Raw genomic sequence first — 20,468 nt, forward strand, 5'->3', positions numbered from 1 at the left:
TGCAAATGCTATATAAATAGTCGTTATATTGTGACGTCTAGGGAATAGTAATAAGGAAAAAAATCTTACACACGTTCAGTATACTTTTTTCCAAAGAAAAAGATTAGTTGAATCCCCAAATGCAAAATCTGTGAATTCAGAGGGCCAATTCTAAGCCCTGGGAAGTCGTGCCAGGGAAGGTGTCAATCATCTGGACCAGTTGCTGTGCTTACTGCAAGGACACCCTGACCACAGACAGAAAGGGGCTCCATGGCTGTTGTAGTCATCTTGTTCTCAAAGTGCCAACAAGCAACTCAGAAAATATCTCCTTGTTGACCAGCTCGGCTGCCCCAAGAGCTCAGTGCTCCTTCCTACACTTTTCTCAGTGGACCAGTCCCAGGACTCCCTTTCTCTGAAGACGTGTAGGTTACTCTGCTCCAGGACTGTCCCTCCCCCTCTAATCACTGGGGCCACTTCATCATGGTTCATCCTTGCTGGCAACATCCTCCTGGCTACGGGCTGATTGCTCCCTTGCGCGCAGCAGCACATGTGGTTTGGGTTGCATGCATGGGGCCCAGCCCAGGGAGCAAGTGGGGCCAGGACTCAGTCATGCCCCACTTCTCAGGCTGTGTCCCCCAGCACCTTGGGCAAAGGAGCCCTTTTTCTGATTTGCACCAAGCTATCATGTAGGTTGGCCACAGTGCTGTCTCTGAATGACAGTGCAGGCAAATCCTCACACCTGAGTAAGTGCTTGGCTTGGTGCTCTTGAAGCCATCAGCCACCTCTTCTGAGAATGGTAGCCAGCAGCACCCTCCTGCCCGCCTTGCTGTGAGTTGTCCAAAAAGGGAGTCCTGTGAAGGCCCCCCTCCAGCACTGGCCCCCAAATGCTTGCTCTGGGCTCTTGTCCTTCCCCTGCCCTCAGGTGGCCAGGCCAGGTCATGGTGGCATTAGACTGAGGCACCAGTACCATTGACTGTCCATGTCCAGGGGATCTGTATCTGCAGGTCCAGCCAACCACAGAACTGAAAATATTTGGGAAAAATAACGGCCTCTATACTGAATGTACACAGGCTCCTTCTCTTCTCTTTGTTCCCTACACAATAACGATTATTTGCATAGCATTTACATGGCATCAGGTGCTATAAGTAATTTACAGATGACTTAAAGTAAATATGGGAGAGTATGGTACGTGTAAGTTATGTGACATTTTATATGAGGGACTCGATCTGTGAACCTGGTGTCCGAGGGGCTCTTGGAATCAATGTTCCCGGGGACACCTGCACTCGAATTGGTCTTCAATTTGTCTGATTAAAGCCCCCTGTCACTTGATCCCCTTCTAATTACTGCTGTGTTTTCCAGGGGAAAGTGACCAAGATCCTGTTTGCTTTGGAATCTGTTCAGCACTTCATAACAAACAATATTTCCTCCATTGTTGTGGAAGTGAGTTTTCTTTTTTAAAATAAACCAATCGATAAATGGGCCTGTGAGCTTCCCATAATTAAGTGTTTGAGTATGTTCTCATCATTTTAGTGACATTACTAATCTTGGATTTTTTCCCAGGAAACTAAGAAGTATGGGAGAACAATACTGGGATATTTTGAACACTACCTACAGTGGGTGGAGCTGGCTGTAAGTAGTGGACCTTCTGTGAACATACATGGTGCGGGTCACACCTTAAGAGGGTCATTGTCTCGGGTGAAAATAAAATTGAATTACCAGTGACTCGACCAAAGTGAAGTAGGAGGGCTTTGAAGTGCGGAGACCAAGACCTCTGAGACCAGCCCCCCAGGTGGGAACTCCTTCCGCCCCTAGCTCCCCTCTTGTCCCTGGGCACACCATTGTCACATGGGGTCCCCATTTGCTTCTCACTTCCTTCATCACATAACAAAGGGGTCAAATTCACAATTTAGGCTAAAGCACTGTGCAGGCCGTGCGTCGTATGCCCTTGAAGTTCTCACGGCGACCCTGAAGGGTGGGTCTCCTGGTTCCAAATAGCATTTGAGGAAACCGGAAACCGAGGCTCAGGGAGAGCAGGGTTCTGCACCCTGTGGGACTCGTTAGTGCAAGTTACATGTCAGCTCTGTGTCCCTGAGGAAGGCAGATCCTTCTGTGAGATGGGTCAACAGAAAATGATCTGATTGTTGTGGTGTTTGGTGAGCTGCTGGCTCAGAGTTTTCCCATGTCCCTTACCCCATAGGTCACTGAGAAGATGGTGTCCTGCAAGCCCGTGGCCACCGCCATGGATTCTGCCATTAAAGTGATTCTGTGTGGCTTCGTTGTAGACCCTCTGGTGAGATCTCCATCTTTCAAAATCACACGTGTTAAACCCACCATCTTGATTGTTCCCCCCCTCATTGAAATAGACACAGCAGTATTCATTAATATTAGTTTTCTGCTTGGGTTTGTTTTGGTTTAGAACCGAAATCCTAAAATCTAGAATCTAGGTCAGCGTGTTATGATACCTAGTAGACTAAAACAGTCAAAGTCCTGCATACAGGTCCTCCTTTCTTACTAAAATTACCCTTAAAGTCGGAGACACTCGTGACGAAGACTCCTCTTGTTGGGAACAATCGGAAAGGAAGAGTCCTTGCTAATACTAGAAGATTCTTAGCGTGACTTTCTGCACAACCCCAGTGCTGACATCCAGGCTTCATTTTTGTTTTAAAAGTCCTGTGACATGTGACCACTGGGGTGGTGAGTTCCGGTATATCAGATGCATTGCTTGGCGCTGTTCACTCTTCAACATGCACTGACTCTGTTCGTGGTCGATCCTCTTGCGGCTTCTGCTCAGAGTGCTGTAGAGGTTTCCCCTTGCTACCATGAAGGCCAGTGCCCTTCAGAGAACAGGCTAGCCCTGCAAGATGGGGTATTGCCCGCCCAGGCCTCATTATGTAGGGATTTCTACCGTTCTCACTGTGCTTCAAACACTTTCATTTCCTTTCACTTCTTCAAAGTTTCCCACCTCAGGGCCTTTGCACATGCCCAGTCTCTGGTCTGGAGACACTCTCCCTCTCTCTTTCTCTCTTCTCCCCACCCCCCACTACCCGTTGGGCTAGATCTGGTAACAGTGGTTGAGAACATGGACTCTGAACTCAAATTCCACTTCTACACTTTCTGAGCTCTGACTTTGAAAAACTATTAACATTTTCTGAGCTTCATCACCTAAATGGGGCTGTTTTGATGGGTCAACGACGTTACGTGTAAAGCCCTGAAGCAGTAACACACTCTGTAACTGTTAACTATCATTTGTTGTTAGGCCTTCTGGTCCCAGCTCAAATGTATCTACTTTCCAGAAGGATTTTTCTGATCTTCCAAACATACAGGATCCCTCTTCCACATTCCCACGGAATTCTATGCTTTTCCTGAGAAACATAATTGCTGTTGAATTACACGAGTGCATACCTCCATGATCCCACCTCTGCAGCACACACTAGACTGAACTGCCCAACAGAGGGCGCTGCTGTGCCCCCCACTGGCCCAGGGTGTGAACTCTGGCTCAGTACTTCCATATTGCTCTCTCTCTTCATTTGCCTGTTCCCTGCTCACGAGTCCATCTGCTGGGTGCATTTAGGCCAGGGCTTCCTGACTGCTCACTTCCCTTTGTACCTTCTTTCCCGGTCTGCCCTGTGTTTGGCGGCCCTTGCTGCTGGCTTCTGTGAAGTCCTCATTAGGCAAGTCCTGAGTTCACCTGCTTGGTGCTGAATTGACCTCTCCCTGGTCCATTTCCCACCTCCCATCACCAACCAGGTAAATCACCCAGCTTCTCGTTGCCTCTCTGCAAATAATTGGGGCAGGTAGACGAGAGGTCTGTTGGCTGCTGGGGGTGGGTAACAGGCTGGATCTTTGCAGCTGGTGGTTTGGAGCAAGGAAGAGCTCTGGGCATCACACTGCGCCCACAAAATAGACACAGGTTAGCCGCCATGTCTCTTTAGTATCTTGATCATCCCTCAGAGGATTGAGGAGGCTCCCAGGGAAAGGATGTGGCTGTCAGAAAACTCTAAAGCCTCTCTAAACGAGATTGAAAACAGAAATCTTTGAATGAAAGAACATGGAGAGAAGGACGAACACATCTACTGGAAATTGGAGGCCAGAGATGTGCCACCAAGATAGAGCAGCAAACTCAGCCAGGAGCAAAGCAGACATGCCTGGCCAGACTGGGACAGGCTGGCGGTGGCTGGTGTCCCAGCTGCCTTCTGCCTCATGGTGGCTGGGGGAGTTGCTCAGGTGGTCCTGCAGCATTATCCTGAGGCAGGGCTCAGACTTGAACTTCCACAGGAACCTGGGATTTGCTGGCTTACAAGGCCGACCAAGGATGCCGGCCAGAAGTGGGACCAGCCTGTGTGAACCACAGGGTTATACTGACTGCGGTTAGCTGTTGCTGCTTTATTTGGTAAGGTTGAGGGATTTGGGATGTCACCCTGCAAAGGTGACATAGTCTGTGCCCAAATGGGGACAGATGCTCCTCTTCAAGGCACAAGGGTCCAGGGTGTGAAATTGTACCTCAGATTTTTCAAGAAAAGACGTAAATTCCGGTTTATGTGAGAGATCCGACTTACAAATATTGGCAACTTTTTTTTTTTTTAAATACTTTAATTTTGCTTTTTAAAGAAAACATAGTTGAACTCAGCCTCTAGTCAACCGTCAGGATGGGTTAAATTAAACATGGTACTTTCCTGGTGACCCTGGCATGTGCTTAGCTTTGCTTTTGTCTTGTTGACACGATTGTGTCATGGGCTGAGGCCGCTGCATCTCTGCTGCTCAGAGGCAGAACAAAGCCAGAAAGTTTCATCAGTCATCCTCACATGGCATAGAAGGGATCTGGACTCAGACCTGTCGTCTGCCATCCTGTTGGCTAGACAGCTGGGGCAGCCCAGGGAGCGCGAGGCTTGGAGTTGTTCTGAAGTGTCCTAGGTAAAACCCCGGCTTCGCTGCTGGCTGCTTCTGTTCATCTTTTGCCAAATAAATCTAATGATAGGATCTGTGCAAAGTTTTCAGAAAGACAAACTGGACTATGGTTTGTATTAGGTTCACAGATGATTTTAAAGAACAAAATGAAAGTTCATTTTTAAAAATTGCAAGACACATATTTTCCCCAAGCAACTGTTATTTTCCCATCTTCGAGCATCTAATTTTTTTATTTTAATTTGAACTTTCATTTTTTCCTCTCCAGAATTTGTTTTGGTTTGGCATAGGAAAAGCTACTTTCCTTCTACTTCCGGCTTTAATTATCGCTGTAAAGCTGGCCAAGTACTACCGCCGAATGGACTCGGAGGATGTGTATGAAGAGTAAGTACAGGGGTTGTCCAAGGCGGGGTCATTGTCTGTGTAGTGCTGTCTTCAATGAGCTGCGAAGTGTGAGCTCAGATGACTGCAGCTGGCTTTGTTTTTTTTTTTAGTAAGTCCTGGGTTGTGTTTACCAATGTTTCAATGCCTGTTCCTCCTTTTCCCTCTTAATTAATCTCAGCTTCCTTTCTCATTCCTCCTTTGCAGCCGTTCTCTGCCGGGGACTTGGCATTTTACTTTATGATAACTGATTTACTACTTTCCTCTCCATTCTGCAGTCCGCCCTTGGCTGTGTGTCTGGTGATCTTGTGTGTTTCGCTTTCATTTCACTCATCTTCTCAACCTGTCTCTCTCTGGAATGTGCCCTATTAACATCCGTTTGGGAGTCCAAATGTGGGGGATGTAGCTGTAGAGCCAAAGTAGTCACAAGAAATTAAATAATGTTGTCTCTCCTTTTTTGTATTTTATAGTGTTGAAACTGTACCCATGAAAAAGTAAGGCTTTTAAAAAAATTATATTCATATATGGGATGGGGGAGGATTTTTATTATCCTATGATAGATTTTGAAGTTACATTCACAGCATCTTTAAATTACATAAAAATAATAGATACATCTAGGTAAAAATAAATTGTGACACCTCTTAAAAAGGGGAGTGGCACAGAGAAGGTGCTCAAGAAATACTTGCTGAACGAATGCACGTTTTACATGTTAAAATTACTAAGCCATAAGGAAATCGTTTCCATCTTTGGGTTTTGAAGGGCGTAAAATGTAGATATACCCTTGTGCCCTCTCTGCAGATTTAACAAATTGTCACAAACCTTTCATGACCATTCCATTGTCTTTGTGCTCCATGATGCAAACACTTCATCTTAGAGATAACATGGTGTTTTTTGGTGTATTTATTTTTGTTACAGTATGGAAAATGGTAATAATGGTTATCATAAAGATCATTTATATGGTGTTCACAATCCTGTTATGACAAGGTAAAGAAAAGTCTGGAAGTGCATGTGTGTCCCTGTAGTTCTCTGCATGCTCTTGATGTCCTTTACTTCTCTCTGCTTGATACTCTGTCGATGGCTAGCTCCAGTCATGACCTGCATAGCATTGCATGAAGCCGTAAGTTTGAAATTACAGTGAACTTCTTAGCAATGGAAATGTGCAGCAATTAAAATTTGGTGTAATCAAAAATGCTATGTATAACTCCAGATCATTATGGTTTCCATGCATGCACACTTTCATTTAGCATTTCTCTGCATCAAACTAAGTGGTTTTGGTCTTCAAGATTTACCCTTCTTCCCTTCATTCATCCTTTCTTCCTTCCTTCTAATAAATTAACTATGATCAACTAGAGATGGAACTCCATCCTTTTCTCCAAAATCTTTCCATGAATTTACATTTTCTGGACTTCAGGCGCTTTCTGTGATCCTGGATGTTCACTAAGTAACTGAGCATTACCTGCCAGGTGTCTTCTTTTGAGGTTCCACTAAAACTTGAGATGTACATGTCTACCAGGGCTCTGTCTGCTGAGAAGAGGGGGCCAGGATGAGCAAGGGCCAGCAGGGCAGCATCAAGTCATGCCCTTCAGTGGGTGTGGACCTTCTCACCTCTGCACAGCTGGCCCCAAACCAGTGTTCTTTGGCCCCCCAAGGGGTACCTCAAGTGCAAAGGAGTGAGTCTAACATCAGTGTGCAGGGGATCCACCTTATTTTAGAAGCCTATGCACCACGGGATAATCCAGTTGAAAGGTCACCATGTTCAGGGCAGCCCCCAGTGTGGACTCCCCACTAGAAATTTATGTATATAAATATATAGTCCAGACAGGTGCATCCTTATCTTAAGCAGTGTTGCCTAGTAGCAGCTGATTCTCTACCTTTGCCAGACCTCAAAAGGAGCAGAACTAGAAAGGTATTTAAATTTGTCTCTTCAGAGGTGTGAAAGGTTTACCCAATTTACAATATTGAATATCACAAAAACTTCCAAACTGTTCTTGTTAATTTGCCATTTAAGGGGAAGGGAATTGTCTTTGTGTGTCCAGGCTGCTACAATGAAGTACTATAAACTAGACGACTTACAATCAACAGAAACTTCTTTCTCACCGTTCTGGAGGCTGGGAAGTGCAAGATCAGGTGCCACCAGGTTCCCTGGCTTTTTCATAGACTGCACCCCTCCCTGTGTCCTCCCGTGGCTGAAGGGGTGAGCCAGCTCACTGGGGTTGCTTGGCCACCTCCTCATCCTCCTCATACCCTCCTCTTGGTGACTAGGATCTCAACTTATGAATTTTAGGGGGACACATATGTTCATGCCAAAGCAGAAGTGAAATAAAAATAGCAATAATAAAGGAACAATAAGGTTTCAAAATGGCAAATTGACACCAACTCATTTGCTACCTCCAAGAAAAGGTGGATCTGTGTTGGACTTGGTTGCAAGAGTGCTATGTTGTGAGGGGTTTGAGGATTGATTCACCTGTCACTTCGCTCTGTCTCCTCCTGGCAGAGTAGACAGTGCTGTGACCAGTATTATATACTGATCTCCCTTTTCACAGGGTAGTATTTATGGACTCGAATTTCACGGTCAGAGTAGAGTTCTTCTTAACTATCTGTATTGTTCTTCAAGTAGAGTTCTTCTTAACTATCTATATTGTTCTTCTAGGACTTTCTAAATTTGTAGAATTGGTCTCTGGTGCTTGCCCTGTTTGTGAGGTCTCTAAATGTCCTCTCTGTACCTGGAAGTGTCACAGTTGGCTTGGAGGATTCTAGCAAAAGAGGCAAGCCTGGGTCGGGTCTTCTGGTCACAATGCTGAGATGGAGTTTGGGATGCGAGGTATTTGAGGCTCCGTGATAGCAAAAGGAAGAGAAGTCCAGGTAGGCCTGCTGAAGCCTCGGTCCTCTGGAGCAAAGAATGCCCTGCCAAGTGTTGCCTTCGCTGGGCAAAATGGAGACTTTGCGCCCCCACCTCCCTCAGCCCCTTGGATCCAGGCTGCCCAGGAAAGACAAAGCCTAATGGCAGTGTAATTGGCAGCAGAGCCAGCCCTGAGGACTCTGGTAGCAGGAGGCCCTCTGCTGGCCATGCTTACCACTGCTACTGGTGAGTCCTTTGGGAATCTGGAAGGTACAACTTTATGGCTTCCTGAGGAGTGGAGGCTTGGAGGAGTTTGCTGCATCCAGGATTCCTTTGCGATTGAAAGGGAGGATCAGGCTGGCCGTGGTGGTGCAAGCTTGTAGTCCTGTGACTTGGGAGGCTGAAGCAGGAGGATAACAAGTTTGAAGTCAGTCTCAGCAGTTTAGCAAGGCCCTAAGCAACTTAGTGAGACCCTGTCTCAAAATACAAATATAAAAAAGGGAGGGTCAGTTTGCAAGTGGATAACACAGACTCTGAGGTCCCAGAAACCTCTCAGCACGGTGATATTGCCATGAATCCTTTGCCATTTAGAAGTGATCGTCAAAACCTTTGACATTCACTAACACCTGGTCTCAGAGCTGACTGCTGAGAACAGGCAGCTGTCTGCCGTCACCCATCCTGTCGTGGCCTTGTCTGGGCCCTTTGCTGCAAAGGAGAGCAGACACCTGCCTCCAGCATAGACAAGACAGCACCCGAGTCCCCATTCGATGCACAGGTGCACCTCAACTAAGGGCTCAAGGGACATGTGTGACTGTCCCTGCTGGCCAGCTTTTACCCATGTCATTGCACATGAGAAGACTTGCTAACTCTTGGATTTCATTTGCCGTACAGAAAAGGGAAAATGATAATGATAGAAAACAGGAAAAAGCCAGAGGTGATGTCCAGATATATGTGCCCCTTCCCACTTGCTGGTGAACATTTCATCCTGGGTTGTTAATGCTGAAATTCAAAATAGGTGACACATCCAAGTTGTACTAAGTACCATTGAGGACGTTTTGTAGCGACTCTGCTTGCAATACTTTGCCTTCCCGAAGGACCTAGCACCTCACATTCCTGAAGGAAAGAACTCGGAACGTGTTCCTCTTGGAAGTCCTGGGCTCTCCTGAAGTTTCTGTTTTCTGTATACTGTGGTGCAACCCCAACAGCAGGTTGAAATGCTTTGTTTCAAGGAGAGAAAAATGCCACAGACTAGCTGCCACCTCTCTGGTTTCCCTGGAGCACCTTCCAAGGTAACTGTTGAATCAGGGCTGGTTTTCCTTCCAGAACAGCTCACCTTGCAGGTGGGGGAACCCTGGTAGGTGTCCTGGGCAGTCTGCTCTTCTGGGACCAGTAAAGGAAGAAACATGGGAAGTTTCAGATCAGTAGAGCTGATTTATTTTCAGAAGGTGAGGGAGCAACATCTCAGAAGCCCTAGGAATGTTAGGATCCACTTTTGCTCCACTGAGACCTTCCTGGAGGTCTCGGGGTCCGAGTTGGGGTAAATCGTGTTGCACTTTCTTGTGCCATTATGGAAGCGCTGTGGCATTTCCTGGAGCCTACCAGTGTCCTCATCTGTAGAAGGGGACAACAGGAGCAGGTTCTGAGGTCACAAGGATAAAATATTCACCCTTGAACCATGTAAGCCCTTGCTTGAGGGTTTTTGGTTCATGACAATAATGACCATCTCATCTTCTTGTTACCCTGACCTTTCCGATGGAACCCAGAGGTATTCAGAAGATAAATGTGTCTGTCCAACCTGTTGGCCGAGCCAGGTCCACTTAGCTTCTAGGCTTACCCTGGTGGGTAGGGGGCTTCAGGTGCCGTGGGAGACCCCAGTGGGCCTTCCGTTTGGGTAAACGTGAGCACCTTTGTACCTTCCTGTTGCTGTGAGTTCCATGAGTGCTCACACCAGAAGTCTTCAGATGCTGCCACGTCTCAGGACAAAGCCAGGTTTGGGAGCAGAGCGGTCAGTGCACAGAGAAGTTGCCTGGCCCTCTAAGAAAAGCCTTCGGCAGGTCAGCTTATGTAAAGTCCAGAGCAGTTTAACTATTGGTTCTTGGGGAGCCTCCCAGGAAAGTCCCCTGCAGGGGAACCATGTGGCTTCTGAGTGGCCAGCTCGGTCTCATCAACTCCTTCACCCGCCTCCCCTCTCATCTTTGTTATCTCTTCTTCACACACACTCATATGCCCTTACCCTCCCATGAGTCCACTGTCCGCTCTGCGACTGGTCGTTTGCTTCTGTCTGAAGAAAGAGGCAGCAGGTTTCCTGTGAGCCTGGAGAAGCCTGGAGTTTCTTCCAGGGATGCTTCTGCCTCCCACCAGAGCCCACCCAGCAGCGGGGGCAGTTTCATCTGGGGAGGCATCCAGGGCCTTGATGCCCACCTGCCCCTGGCCTTAGGTGGATCACCTGGATCACTGGCCATCCACCGCACAGCTTGCGTACTTTCACCCTCTGGGGACTTTTGTGGTTTTTTGTTTTGCTTTGGTTTGTTTTTGGTGGAGACAAACCTATCTAGCTCTGCCTGAAGGATTAGGAGAAAAAAATTGCTTCCCATTGATCCACAGAGTCTCGAGGGCAGCGGTGTGTGTTAAGCAGCCTGGCTTCATCCCGCACAGTCCTCTGAGTCCTTCACAGCCGCCTCCCATTTACGGGAGGACCCAGGCGCCAGGTGCCAGGTCCCCAGTCAGGGGCCAACTAAGGTCTGAGCTGTTCTTTCTTCTGTTCTCCCGAAGGCCAGGGTTTGAGTCAGGTTCCCTCAGCAGAGGTGGAAAGACCACAGAGGAGTTGACAGTTTTCCCATTCTTTGCTCTGATGACCACCGAGTTGACAGAATAGGGGACAAAAAAGAGGCAAATGGTGCCTCAGACTTGAGTTTCTCTGGAAACGAGAATATCTGGGTTTTATATGAACTCGTCCTTTTTAATGTTAAAAAGCCTTGTTGAGGAAGACCACAGCACGGGGTCCAAGCAGATACTCCCGTGAACATGGCCTCCTCCTTGCGGGAGCTGTGAGTATGCTCTTTGCTGGGGGTCCCAGGGACACCGAGGTAGAAGTGCCCAGTGGGGCAGCAGGAGGGAGCAGATGGACCCCGGTGACGCTGAGGGAGTAGCCACCGCCCCTCACCACACATGCTTCGGCCATGCTGGTCTGGTGGAAGGTGCTTGGGGCCCTTCGGCCCTGTGACGCTCCAGGCCTCAGGCCGCCAAGTGCAACAGCGCCAAGCAGCTTCTGTCCACGGGCCGCCTCTTGTCTGTGGGAGGGGCTGCCAGAGCCTGTGCTGATTGAGATCTGGAGGGTGGCTCTACACTGACTTGACGAGGGCCACCTCAGCGTCCTGTTTGCTCTGGGAGAAGCGTGCCCCGCTGTCACACCTTGGCCTCCTTTGTCATTTTATTGTGGTGGGTGCCCAGGAAGTTGTAGTTCAGAGCCTAAATTCTCAGGGCCTCCAACTGTCCCAGTCAAGGCTGATCATCCCCTTCACATCAGAAGCTTCCAGAATTAGTTTCAGTTGCTGAATGGGTTCATGCTGCTTGTTACCTAGTTCTGAAGTCTCCTGAACGTCCCCTTTTCTAGAATAGGGTGGGTTGTTTTGTCTGGAGTTCCCAAAAGGGGGCATGGCTAGGCAGAAAATCCAGCGGGTCAATTTGTGTGCCCAGCACCCCTCTGCTCAGGAGGGCAAATGCAGATACTCTGTAGAGATGATCCCAGAACTCACAGGCCTTCCAGTGTCCAGCCCGGGCTGCTGCTGTGGGCCGTAGCAGGAGACCCAGCTGCCCCTGCCTGCACCCTTCCCCAGGGACCTCTGGGCCCCTTCGACAGCGCTTGCTTGTTTATTGAGTGCAGAAAAGGAGAGTGAGAAAAGGCACGCAGGACTAAGCAGCTGTAGTTTCCAAAGTTCAACGATCAGTTTGATGCAGGGGCTTTGACTTCCACTTCCCGTGCTCTTCCCCTCCCTGGGGGTCTGAGTGCTGCCGTGCCTGGCCCATCCTGCAGGGTCAGAAGGGCTGTGATTCCCTAAATCACAGGGGATGGGGGTTCCAAACCAGAGGGAGTTTGTGGTCTCCCCTGGTATTCCCCTGTTCTGGTTGTCAAGGCCACGAGTGTGGAGAAAGTTAGGACAGCACAGGACAACTGATGACGGTTAACCCAGAGAGCCATGAAGGGCCACACAGGCGTGCTTGCATGGTGACTCGCGGTAAACAGGCCCCTGCAGGACTGCCGTTCGCTCCTGTCTCTGGTCCTCCAGGCCAGCCTCCTGCTTCTTCTGGTGGGCAGTCCATCTGCTGCGGGATCTGGTTTCTGCTGGTCTGGCGTATTGACCCTCACCCCTTTCAGCCTTGGTTCTGTGGTGGGTCTCTCTCTATATATCCTCAGCCACTGCAAGTGTTATATTTCTGTATTTTTTTGTCTTTTAGCCCATCACATTATCAGTAACTGATGTTGAAATTGCTTGAGGTAAGTTGATGCTTTCATGTAAAATAATGTACCGTTTGTTAGTTCTTAGAATATTAAAACATAGATAATCTTAATGTATTAAGTGGAAAATCTAATGTGTAGGTTAGACAGTTCAATGTCATTTATATATGTCTATATGAATTATGACTCTGTACATGCCTATGTCATACATGATCATGTGTATGATATATACTTACAAAAACACACACGTGATGGCCGTATATATTATGAAAATATGAGTTTTTCCTTACAGATAAAAATTAAGCTACTAGATATTGGTGCACTAACACGTACCTTGAGTTCTTCAGACATTTTTATATTTTAAAACATTGTTTTGCAACAAACATTTCTGTGATCATTTTCTTTTTTAAAAAAAATTCAGAAACTGAAATCATGAGACCGTACAAATCAGGTTGGGCAGGACAAGGGCCTCTGGAACAAGTTTCCCCTGGGGTCCCCTAGGGACCATTCAGGAGGATGTGTTCGTGGTTGCTTGGTTAATGCAAAGCCAACTTCTTAAAGTTTGTCTGACATTTGTTTCAGCATCAAGACGCACAACGTGGAAAGAATCAGGCCGCTGAACTTTCCAGATCCAGAAGGAGCTCTGGTGGCAACACAGTGACTCAGGAGGGCTTGTTGGTCTCTGGGGTAGAGCTTTGTTAGGAATGAACACAGTCACCTTCATAGTCTGTGTGTCCATCACTATTCAAGGATAATCTCCTCTCCCGCTTATTATTATTTTTTTTACACTGAATTTCTATTTAGACACCATACCATAAGGGTCGGGACACATTTCTATGTCAACCAGCCCAACAGATGTGATACTGGGTTTCTAAGTGACTTCCATAGTTGGAGTGTGCTGGACACTTACAGTTTACAGAAAACATGTATTTTGTGTATAGTAGATTGTATATATACCTTTTACCACAGCCAGGATTTTTTTAAAAAAATGAGTATTGTAAGGTTTTCTTCTAAATGAGCTTACCATTGGGTCAGGGTTGATTTATTGGTGCTGTTGCAAATGATCCATATTCACTATAAGTAGGTGAAACCTACAGTATGTGCTTCCCCAAGGATTTGCATTTGCTTTGTCAATGATTGGTCACGGTGTTTGGGAACAGAATGCAAAAGCACTCACAGGGAACCCCGCTTTGCTACACTAGCAAATTCAAAACAGAGAGATCTTGAGAGAAGGAAATGCTGTTTGTCAGAAAGTAGAGCTATCTTAACAGACGCCGAGTGCAGCCTCCACTTGAATCGCATCTTCTGATTAAGGATGAGCATTAACTGGATGTCATCTGATTATTGTGGGAGGGGATTCTAAAATGAAACAGGGGAAGACCCTGTCATGGTTCTTAGATCTGGTGTCCAACATGAATAAAGCCTTCATGCTCTGTCCTTAAAAATATATGAAAGCACTGTTTTGGTTTATTCACATTGGATTTGCCTTTTTCAAAAGTGATAAGCAATGAAATACTGTCAAACCAAAGTAGCAGAAATGTCATGACATTCAAGATGTAGGCTTTCTACCAAGTTCTTCATGTCCTGATCACTGTCCTGATTCATTTCAATAAAAGGGGACTTGGAAAACGTGGTCCGTGTGTTGCTTCCTTGAGAGACCCAGACTGTCAAATTCTAAGCAATGGAAGGTGGCCTGGGGTTGTCTGTTTATTCACTACTTTTCCATCACCCAGTGCCCATAGTACAGTGGGAATGCATAGTTGGGATCAACATCCCACTTCCTCAAAGTCAGCTCTCTTTTAGGTCCTCAGTTTTACTGATCTCAAATTACTGCTTCTTTATAGTCTAAGCAGCAATATCTACACTCAGATCACCCAGCATGGGCTAACTACACACACACTCCTAAACATCTGTGTGCAAAAGTGAATTTTTGTTAAACTGTACATGAGAGACCAGATAGTGGAGAATTCTTTTATAGGAAATCCTGCCCTAACTTATTTTTCAAAAACCTAATTTCCACATCCCATATTTAAAGATTTCAGTTATTTAAGCCAACTGATTGTAATACTCAATAGCTTAACTCTTGCAACTTTTACCAATGTATTTTTCAGTATCTCCTGCTGCCAAACGCACAAGCGGTGGAATATGGTCCTTGTTTTAGTCAGCTTTTTCTCTGTGACTAAAAGACCCATCCAGAACAGCTGTGGAGGAGGAAAAATTCATTTAGAGGCTCATGGTTTCAGAGGTCTCCATACATAGACAGCTGGCTTTCTTTCTCAGGGCTCCAGGTGAAGCTGAGCAGCATGGCGGAAGAGTGTGGTGGAGGGAAGCAGCTCACATCATGGCCAGTAAGCAGAGGGAGACTCCACTCACCAGATACAAATGTATACCCAAAGCCACACCCTACCACTTGAGTTACCATTCAGTTCACTGCTTTCAGGGGATTCATTCACTGATTGGGTTAAGACTCTTATAGTCCAGTCATTTCTCCTCTGAACCTTCTCGTGTTGTCTCACAGGAACTTTTGGGGACTTCCAAACCATAACAGTCCTAAAGGTCTCATCTTTTCCCCGTCCCCAAAGAACACTCTCTCAGCAGTGCAGCACATTTTTCTCTCTCCTCCTCCCCTTCTCAAATAATTTTCTTGAAAACGCTCCCAACCCATCACTTGCTCGCCTCCATTGGTACATCAGCTGCTGTGACCTGGCTTCTCCCACCACTCTGAAGAGGACTTCGTGGATCTCCTTTTGAGGTTCCCAAAGGAGCCCTCTGTCTTCCTGGCTTTTCTTTCTGTTCTTCAGCCTTTTTCTTACACTCATCTTCTTCCCTGTCCTTAAATTGAGTTGGTGTTCCCAGGTTTTCTCCTGGTCCAGCCCCCACTGTCTCCCTGGGCAGTTTCGTGCACCTCCATGGTTCACCTGCCTCTCCTGGTCCTCATGATGCTCATCTCTGGCTACTGTAGAGCAACCCACAGGTCCACTGCAGATCTCCGCCTGATGATGTGCCTTAACCCACAGGTCAGCTGTCTTCCCCTATCAAGGGATAGGCAGTCACTGTGTTGGGCTTCCTGGGCCATGTGGTCTGTGTTGAGCTCTGTCATACACAGACATGGCCGATAGACAATCCGTGAGCGAGTGGACCTGACTGAGTTCTAAAAAGTATCCCAAAACCAGGCCACACGTCACAGGCCTCTGACCCTGCGTTACACTTTCCTACACTCTCTGACTCCTGCTTTCCCCGAATTGTTCCACCCTTGCTGCCATTGAGCCAGAGTTGGCTGAGTCTGCTTCCTCTTTCCTTTCCTCCCACCCTTGGTCACCTAGCCCTCCTCTCTATCACCAAAGCATCTCTCTTCTTGCAGTGTTCATAGTGTCTCTTGGTTAATGTGACATTGTCCCCTTTAGGCTTCCAGCCCCCTGAGTGTTGGCTGGACTTAGGGCTTCTTGGGTGGGGACTACATTTCCCAGCCTCACTTGCAGTTCAATTAGTTCAGTGTCAGGTTAATGGCAAGTGAATAAAGCATCTAATCAAACAAAGATGCTTATCTTGTACTAGTTCCACTGCAAATGGCCACAACCAGACAAACTTTGGAAGCCAGGAGTTAAATTTGAGGAACTGCCTGGCACAAACCTGGAAGATCAGTTCATGAGAGCAGAGGTCCTTTTGTTACAACAGCTCACCTGCACTACTTTCCCAGGGACTGCACTTGCTTGGCCGCTGTCCTCCCTCTGTACAGCTCTGTGCCAGTGCCTGTCCTTTGTTAATATGCAATCATATTGTCTCTTGTGGTGCAAATCTGATCACACACTCCCCCACTCAGCTGTATCAGTCCCCACCATGGAATCTGGGTCCTCCAATCTGGCAGATTCCACCCTGGGAAACCTTCGCCCAACCCCCGGTACTTAAAGCCATCAAAATCCGTTTGTGTAATGGCACACAGCTTACGTGAGCGAGCGGGCAGATGGAAAGGGATTCCTTATCTTTCAGTCTCTTCTTTCTTGTTTATTGGCTCTTCCTGCAGGCTCAAGTGCCTACAAACCCTGCTTCTCCGTCTTCCCTTGCTCGCCCATGTAATATAAGCAGCCCCATTCGCCAAGTAGTGGGAGATAATTGTTTAACAATTTTCTGCAGCCAAACCTAAATTAATTACTAACCAGGAAAAAGAGTTAAAAGGACCTAAGCATCAAGTTTCTGCTAGAACATTTTAGCCCCTTTCAGATTCAGATCTCAGTCAAGGCTTACATTGAAATGTAAATGGAGGAAGGCTCAGTGGGAGACCAGTCTCAAACCCAAAGAAAAAAAGTGTCCATTTTAAATTTCTCCTGGGCTACAACTCAGAATACTTTTCTCCCTTTCACCTTTTCTTTCCTTCTCATTCTCTCATGCTTTAATTAATAACCATTATCATTTTTCTTCTAGGACTTTTGTTTTTCTTAAATGCTATATTTTTGAGCTCACAATTTTGATCCTACATACATAGGTTAATGATTTTTGATCAGTTTTTTTTATCCAACTCTAGAGTTATTTTTGAACATCTGTTACATTGCAATGGAGATAAGTATTACAAGACCTTCGCTTTTGTGTTAAATATAAGCGCGCATAAAAACTAAAATTTAAAAAATGGATCCAAATATTTTTAATTTACGTGATTTAAAGAGGTTCAATTTAACTCACAAGTGTCTAGGTGGTCAAACTAATAAAATGTTGATGTTTATAAAATGTCTAACATCAATTTTTCTATGACTTTTCTTCAACAGGAAAGAGACGGCAAATACTGTTGGTACACTTGTCTGATATCTTGGTTTTTCTACAATAAGATGAGTGAATTAGAGTCGACACGTATGGGATTACTCAAATGTGTTTGTTAGAGACATCTGATTAATTTATAAAGTTATTCCATGGAGTAACATGCTTAAAAACATTATTCTTTGTATATTAAATGTGTTCATATTTTCCAGGTATACAAGCCTTTAAAGCAGAAAATTTATCAAGCTGCTATTCTCCAAATTAAACTTGTCTGTAATGGTAAACCTATCGTTTAATGTTCTATTATAGGACCTGTCATCAATAGGGTATATGTAAAATTTGTTAAAGTTATTGAGAGCCTGATTTGTTTAAAGGTTAAGCATGAAAGCATTTTACCACTTTGCCACACAAAAGGATATAATATTAAATTGTGTTAATTAATGTTCATATAGACTCAGGAGTCAAAATATGTAAACTTCTTAAAATGACATTTAAGAAAGAGTGTAACGCGCAGTAGCAAAAATGGGACAACAGTGGCTGAGATTGGGGTCTCTGACCTCATGACTGTGGCATGCCTGGTGCTGGGAGTGCTCCCGTGCAGGGGCACAGGATGCCTAACTGCTGTGGCAGTACATTGATCTCAGGCACACAGCTCTTGGGCAGGAAGGAATTCTTTTGCTAGATAACCAGTGTTTCATCAGCTCCCTTCTCTGGTTCCTGCCCACCTTACAGTGACTTTGGAACCTAACATTGCACATATATAAAGATTGCTGACATAACTCTTTAGATCCGCATTTCCATCAGAGAACAGAGCTCCATCTGATCTCAGCTTAATCTTCAAAATCTGTGCTTATATTTTCTAATACTCCTTTGCCCCTCACTGAAAAGCCCCAGGTTACCTGAGATAAGGCTCTGCCTCACAATCCTGCTACACATTACAATGGCTCCAAAGTAAGCCTGACTTTAACTCATTTAAAGTTGTGTTCAAAAGTTTGATGTTTGTTGTAAAGATTACTGTGATCTCAAATGGGAACTCAGCCAAAATTCAAGATAGCTATTACACAAACTAAATGTTTTACTGTTGGTGATTCCATTTTGTATTTTCCTTGTAAACTCTGATTGTTGCCTGATCAATATTTTGCAGAAGTATTGCTTCAAGAGCGAACACCGTAAATTAACTTGAAATAGTAAGCCATCACCTATAGGACAGATAATGCAAACCCCAATTAGATAAAAGGAGGTAAATAACTGTAAAGTCATAGACATTGAAGTTAAAGCCCAGTACCCTTACTTTATGACTGGTGAGACTGACTTGCTTGATGGTTAAGATCAAACTTAGAGATTGAGATTAAATACAGAGGTCAAGAAAAGTCCATATTTGGGTCTTGCCCTCAAAGTCAGCCTGAACCCAGGGAACAAGAAGACTTCTCTAAGGAGGTTTGCAACTCTGGGTCACACAACCTCCTGAGCAAGGAGATTGATGAGGCCACTAGAGGAAAAACCACTCAGTGCACCTGCTGCAGAGGAGGGTCAAGGAAAAAGGGAGACATCCCTGGTGCTTTCAAGGAAAGCCACCTCATCGAGGAGACCCTGCTTAATCAATGGCACTAATGGAGCTAAGAAGCTGCTCTTAAGTTCTCTATGAGTAACCCCTGTGGAAACTCAGCTGACTCTTTAACAGACAGGAACAGGTCACTTTGACCAACTTGATCTTAAACACCTAGCAAAACAGTTAAAACCAAAATATAGCCATTCTTGGACATTTAAAAGAAATAATACTTAAATGTAACTTAAGATGTACACTTGTGTTAGCCCACTAGAATAAAGACTAAAAGCTACAAAAGAGAGATTCTTAGGCAAATGTGCCTGATAACTATTAAGAGAAACTGCCAGAGTCAGAAGTTTTAGTAAGTTTAAAGCCTACAGACACAAGTAGGCTTAATCTATGTTTGCTAGTAACAGAAGTATAGAGATCTCTACTAAATGTTGTGTTTACATTCCTGATAACCTGGACAATGTTGAAGTTCCCAAATAAAGGCCTTATCCTCTCCAGCCTTTGCTAGACCTTGTTATGGGAACAATTTCTCAGTTCTTCCACCCCCTGGTGAGGAATTATTGACTTCAGTCATCTTTATGATATTCATTGGCATGTTCCAGATTCTGCAACATTTATATTGTATCAATCTCATTTCAGTACTCATGTCTTTTTGTTCTTCTCTCATAGAAGCACCCATCCCCAGATGCCTGTACAACCTGCTCTTCCCAACCGGACTTCTACCATGAACCCCTCAATTGACCTGATTTCTAAAAAGGGAACTCCAAACTGCTTGCCCCACGCTGCCCCCTTCCAGCTCAAAGAAGCCAGATTGGTTATCACCCCCTTTCCCTACAGCAGTGAAGGAGTTCCTAGAATTAGAGGGGTAAATGAAGTCAGAATTGGGGACAGGCAGTTAGTATAGAAATACGGGATCAGTCAAATCGAGGAAATGAAGTCCATGAAAACCATCTGCCTTTGGAAGTCTGGAAGGAGAATGGACTTTTTACATCTCACCTGCAAAACCAACCCCAGTCACTTAGGCAGGAAGGAGAGAGAAGGCTTCAAAAAGAACTGGAGAGCAAAAGATTTTCTTACAAAAAAAGAAATGGGGGAATGTAATGTATAACGCTGCTCCCCCGCCCATCAGGTGCAGTCATTTTCCTCGCCTCCCAACCACTTGTCAATCTGTGAACATCCTAGCTAGCTATTGGTTCATCAGTCAGCTTGCAAGTATCCTTCTCTGTTATTGGTCCCCTGTTAGCCCAGCGGAATTCAACAGTTTTACTGTAGCTTCCTGCCATCTTTTCCATTCTTCGGTCTGTCCTCCTCACTTTTCTCTATCCTCCTGGCTTTCCACTCTCTCTAGCGTGCGTCCTTTCTTTTCCTTTCTATTTTCCTCTCATTTTCTCTCTTACCCTGCAGGGAGACACTCTGTTTCCTTAATAAACTCCCTTATGTGATTTCCCATGTCCAGCGTGGTTCCGTGGAAATTTCCTTACACTTTATAGGCTGGAATGGGCGGGGGTCCTGCTGAGTGACAGGTGGATATACGGGTCAGTGGAGTTTTCCTGCCTGTTTGATTGGTCACCATGTGGCGCTCTGCCCTTTGCCTTAGTTGCTCTGCTGTC

The 20,468-nt window shown here is 45.7% G+C and overlaps 1 protein-coding gene across 3 annotated transcripts in view; it reads left to right on the plus strand.

Annotated features, from left to right (window-relative positions):
• Window positions 1-14,482, plus strand: part of Prom1 (prominin 1) — a 124,070-nt gene extending 109,588 nt beyond the window's left edge. For 2 of the 3 annotated variants that reach the window (XM_047567087.1, XM_047567089.1), the window contains exons 20-27: window positions 1,339-1,419; window positions 1,540-1,608; window positions 2,177-2,269; window positions 5,150-5,265; window positions 5,733-5,756; window positions 6,178-6,246; window positions 12,557-12,596; window positions 13,140-14,482. In XM_047567087.1, the coding sequence (XP_047423043.1) occupies window positions 1,339-1,419; window positions 1,540-1,608; window positions 2,177-2,269; window positions 5,150-5,265; window positions 5,733-5,756; window positions 6,178-6,246; window positions 12,557-12,575 (471 nt within the window). In that variant the 3' untranslated portion in view covers window positions 12,576-12,596; window positions 13,140-14,482. The remainder of the gene's footprint in view (window positions 1-1,338; window positions 1,420-1,539; window positions 1,609-2,176; window positions 2,270-5,149; window positions 5,266-5,732; window positions 5,757-6,177; window positions 6,247-12,556; window positions 12,597-13,139) is intronic. The other variant, XM_047567090.1, reaches the window with a different exon arrangement.
• The last annotated feature ends 5,986 nt before the right edge of the window (window positions 14,483-20,468 follow it).

This window comes from Sciurus carolinensis, chromosome 10 (assembly GCF_902686445.1).
Source record: "Sciurus carolinensis chromosome 10, mSciCar1.2, whole genome shotgun sequence".
Classification (NCBI taxonomy): Eukaryota; Metazoa; Chordata; class Mammalia; order Rodentia; family Sciuridae; genus Sciurus; species Sciurus carolinensis.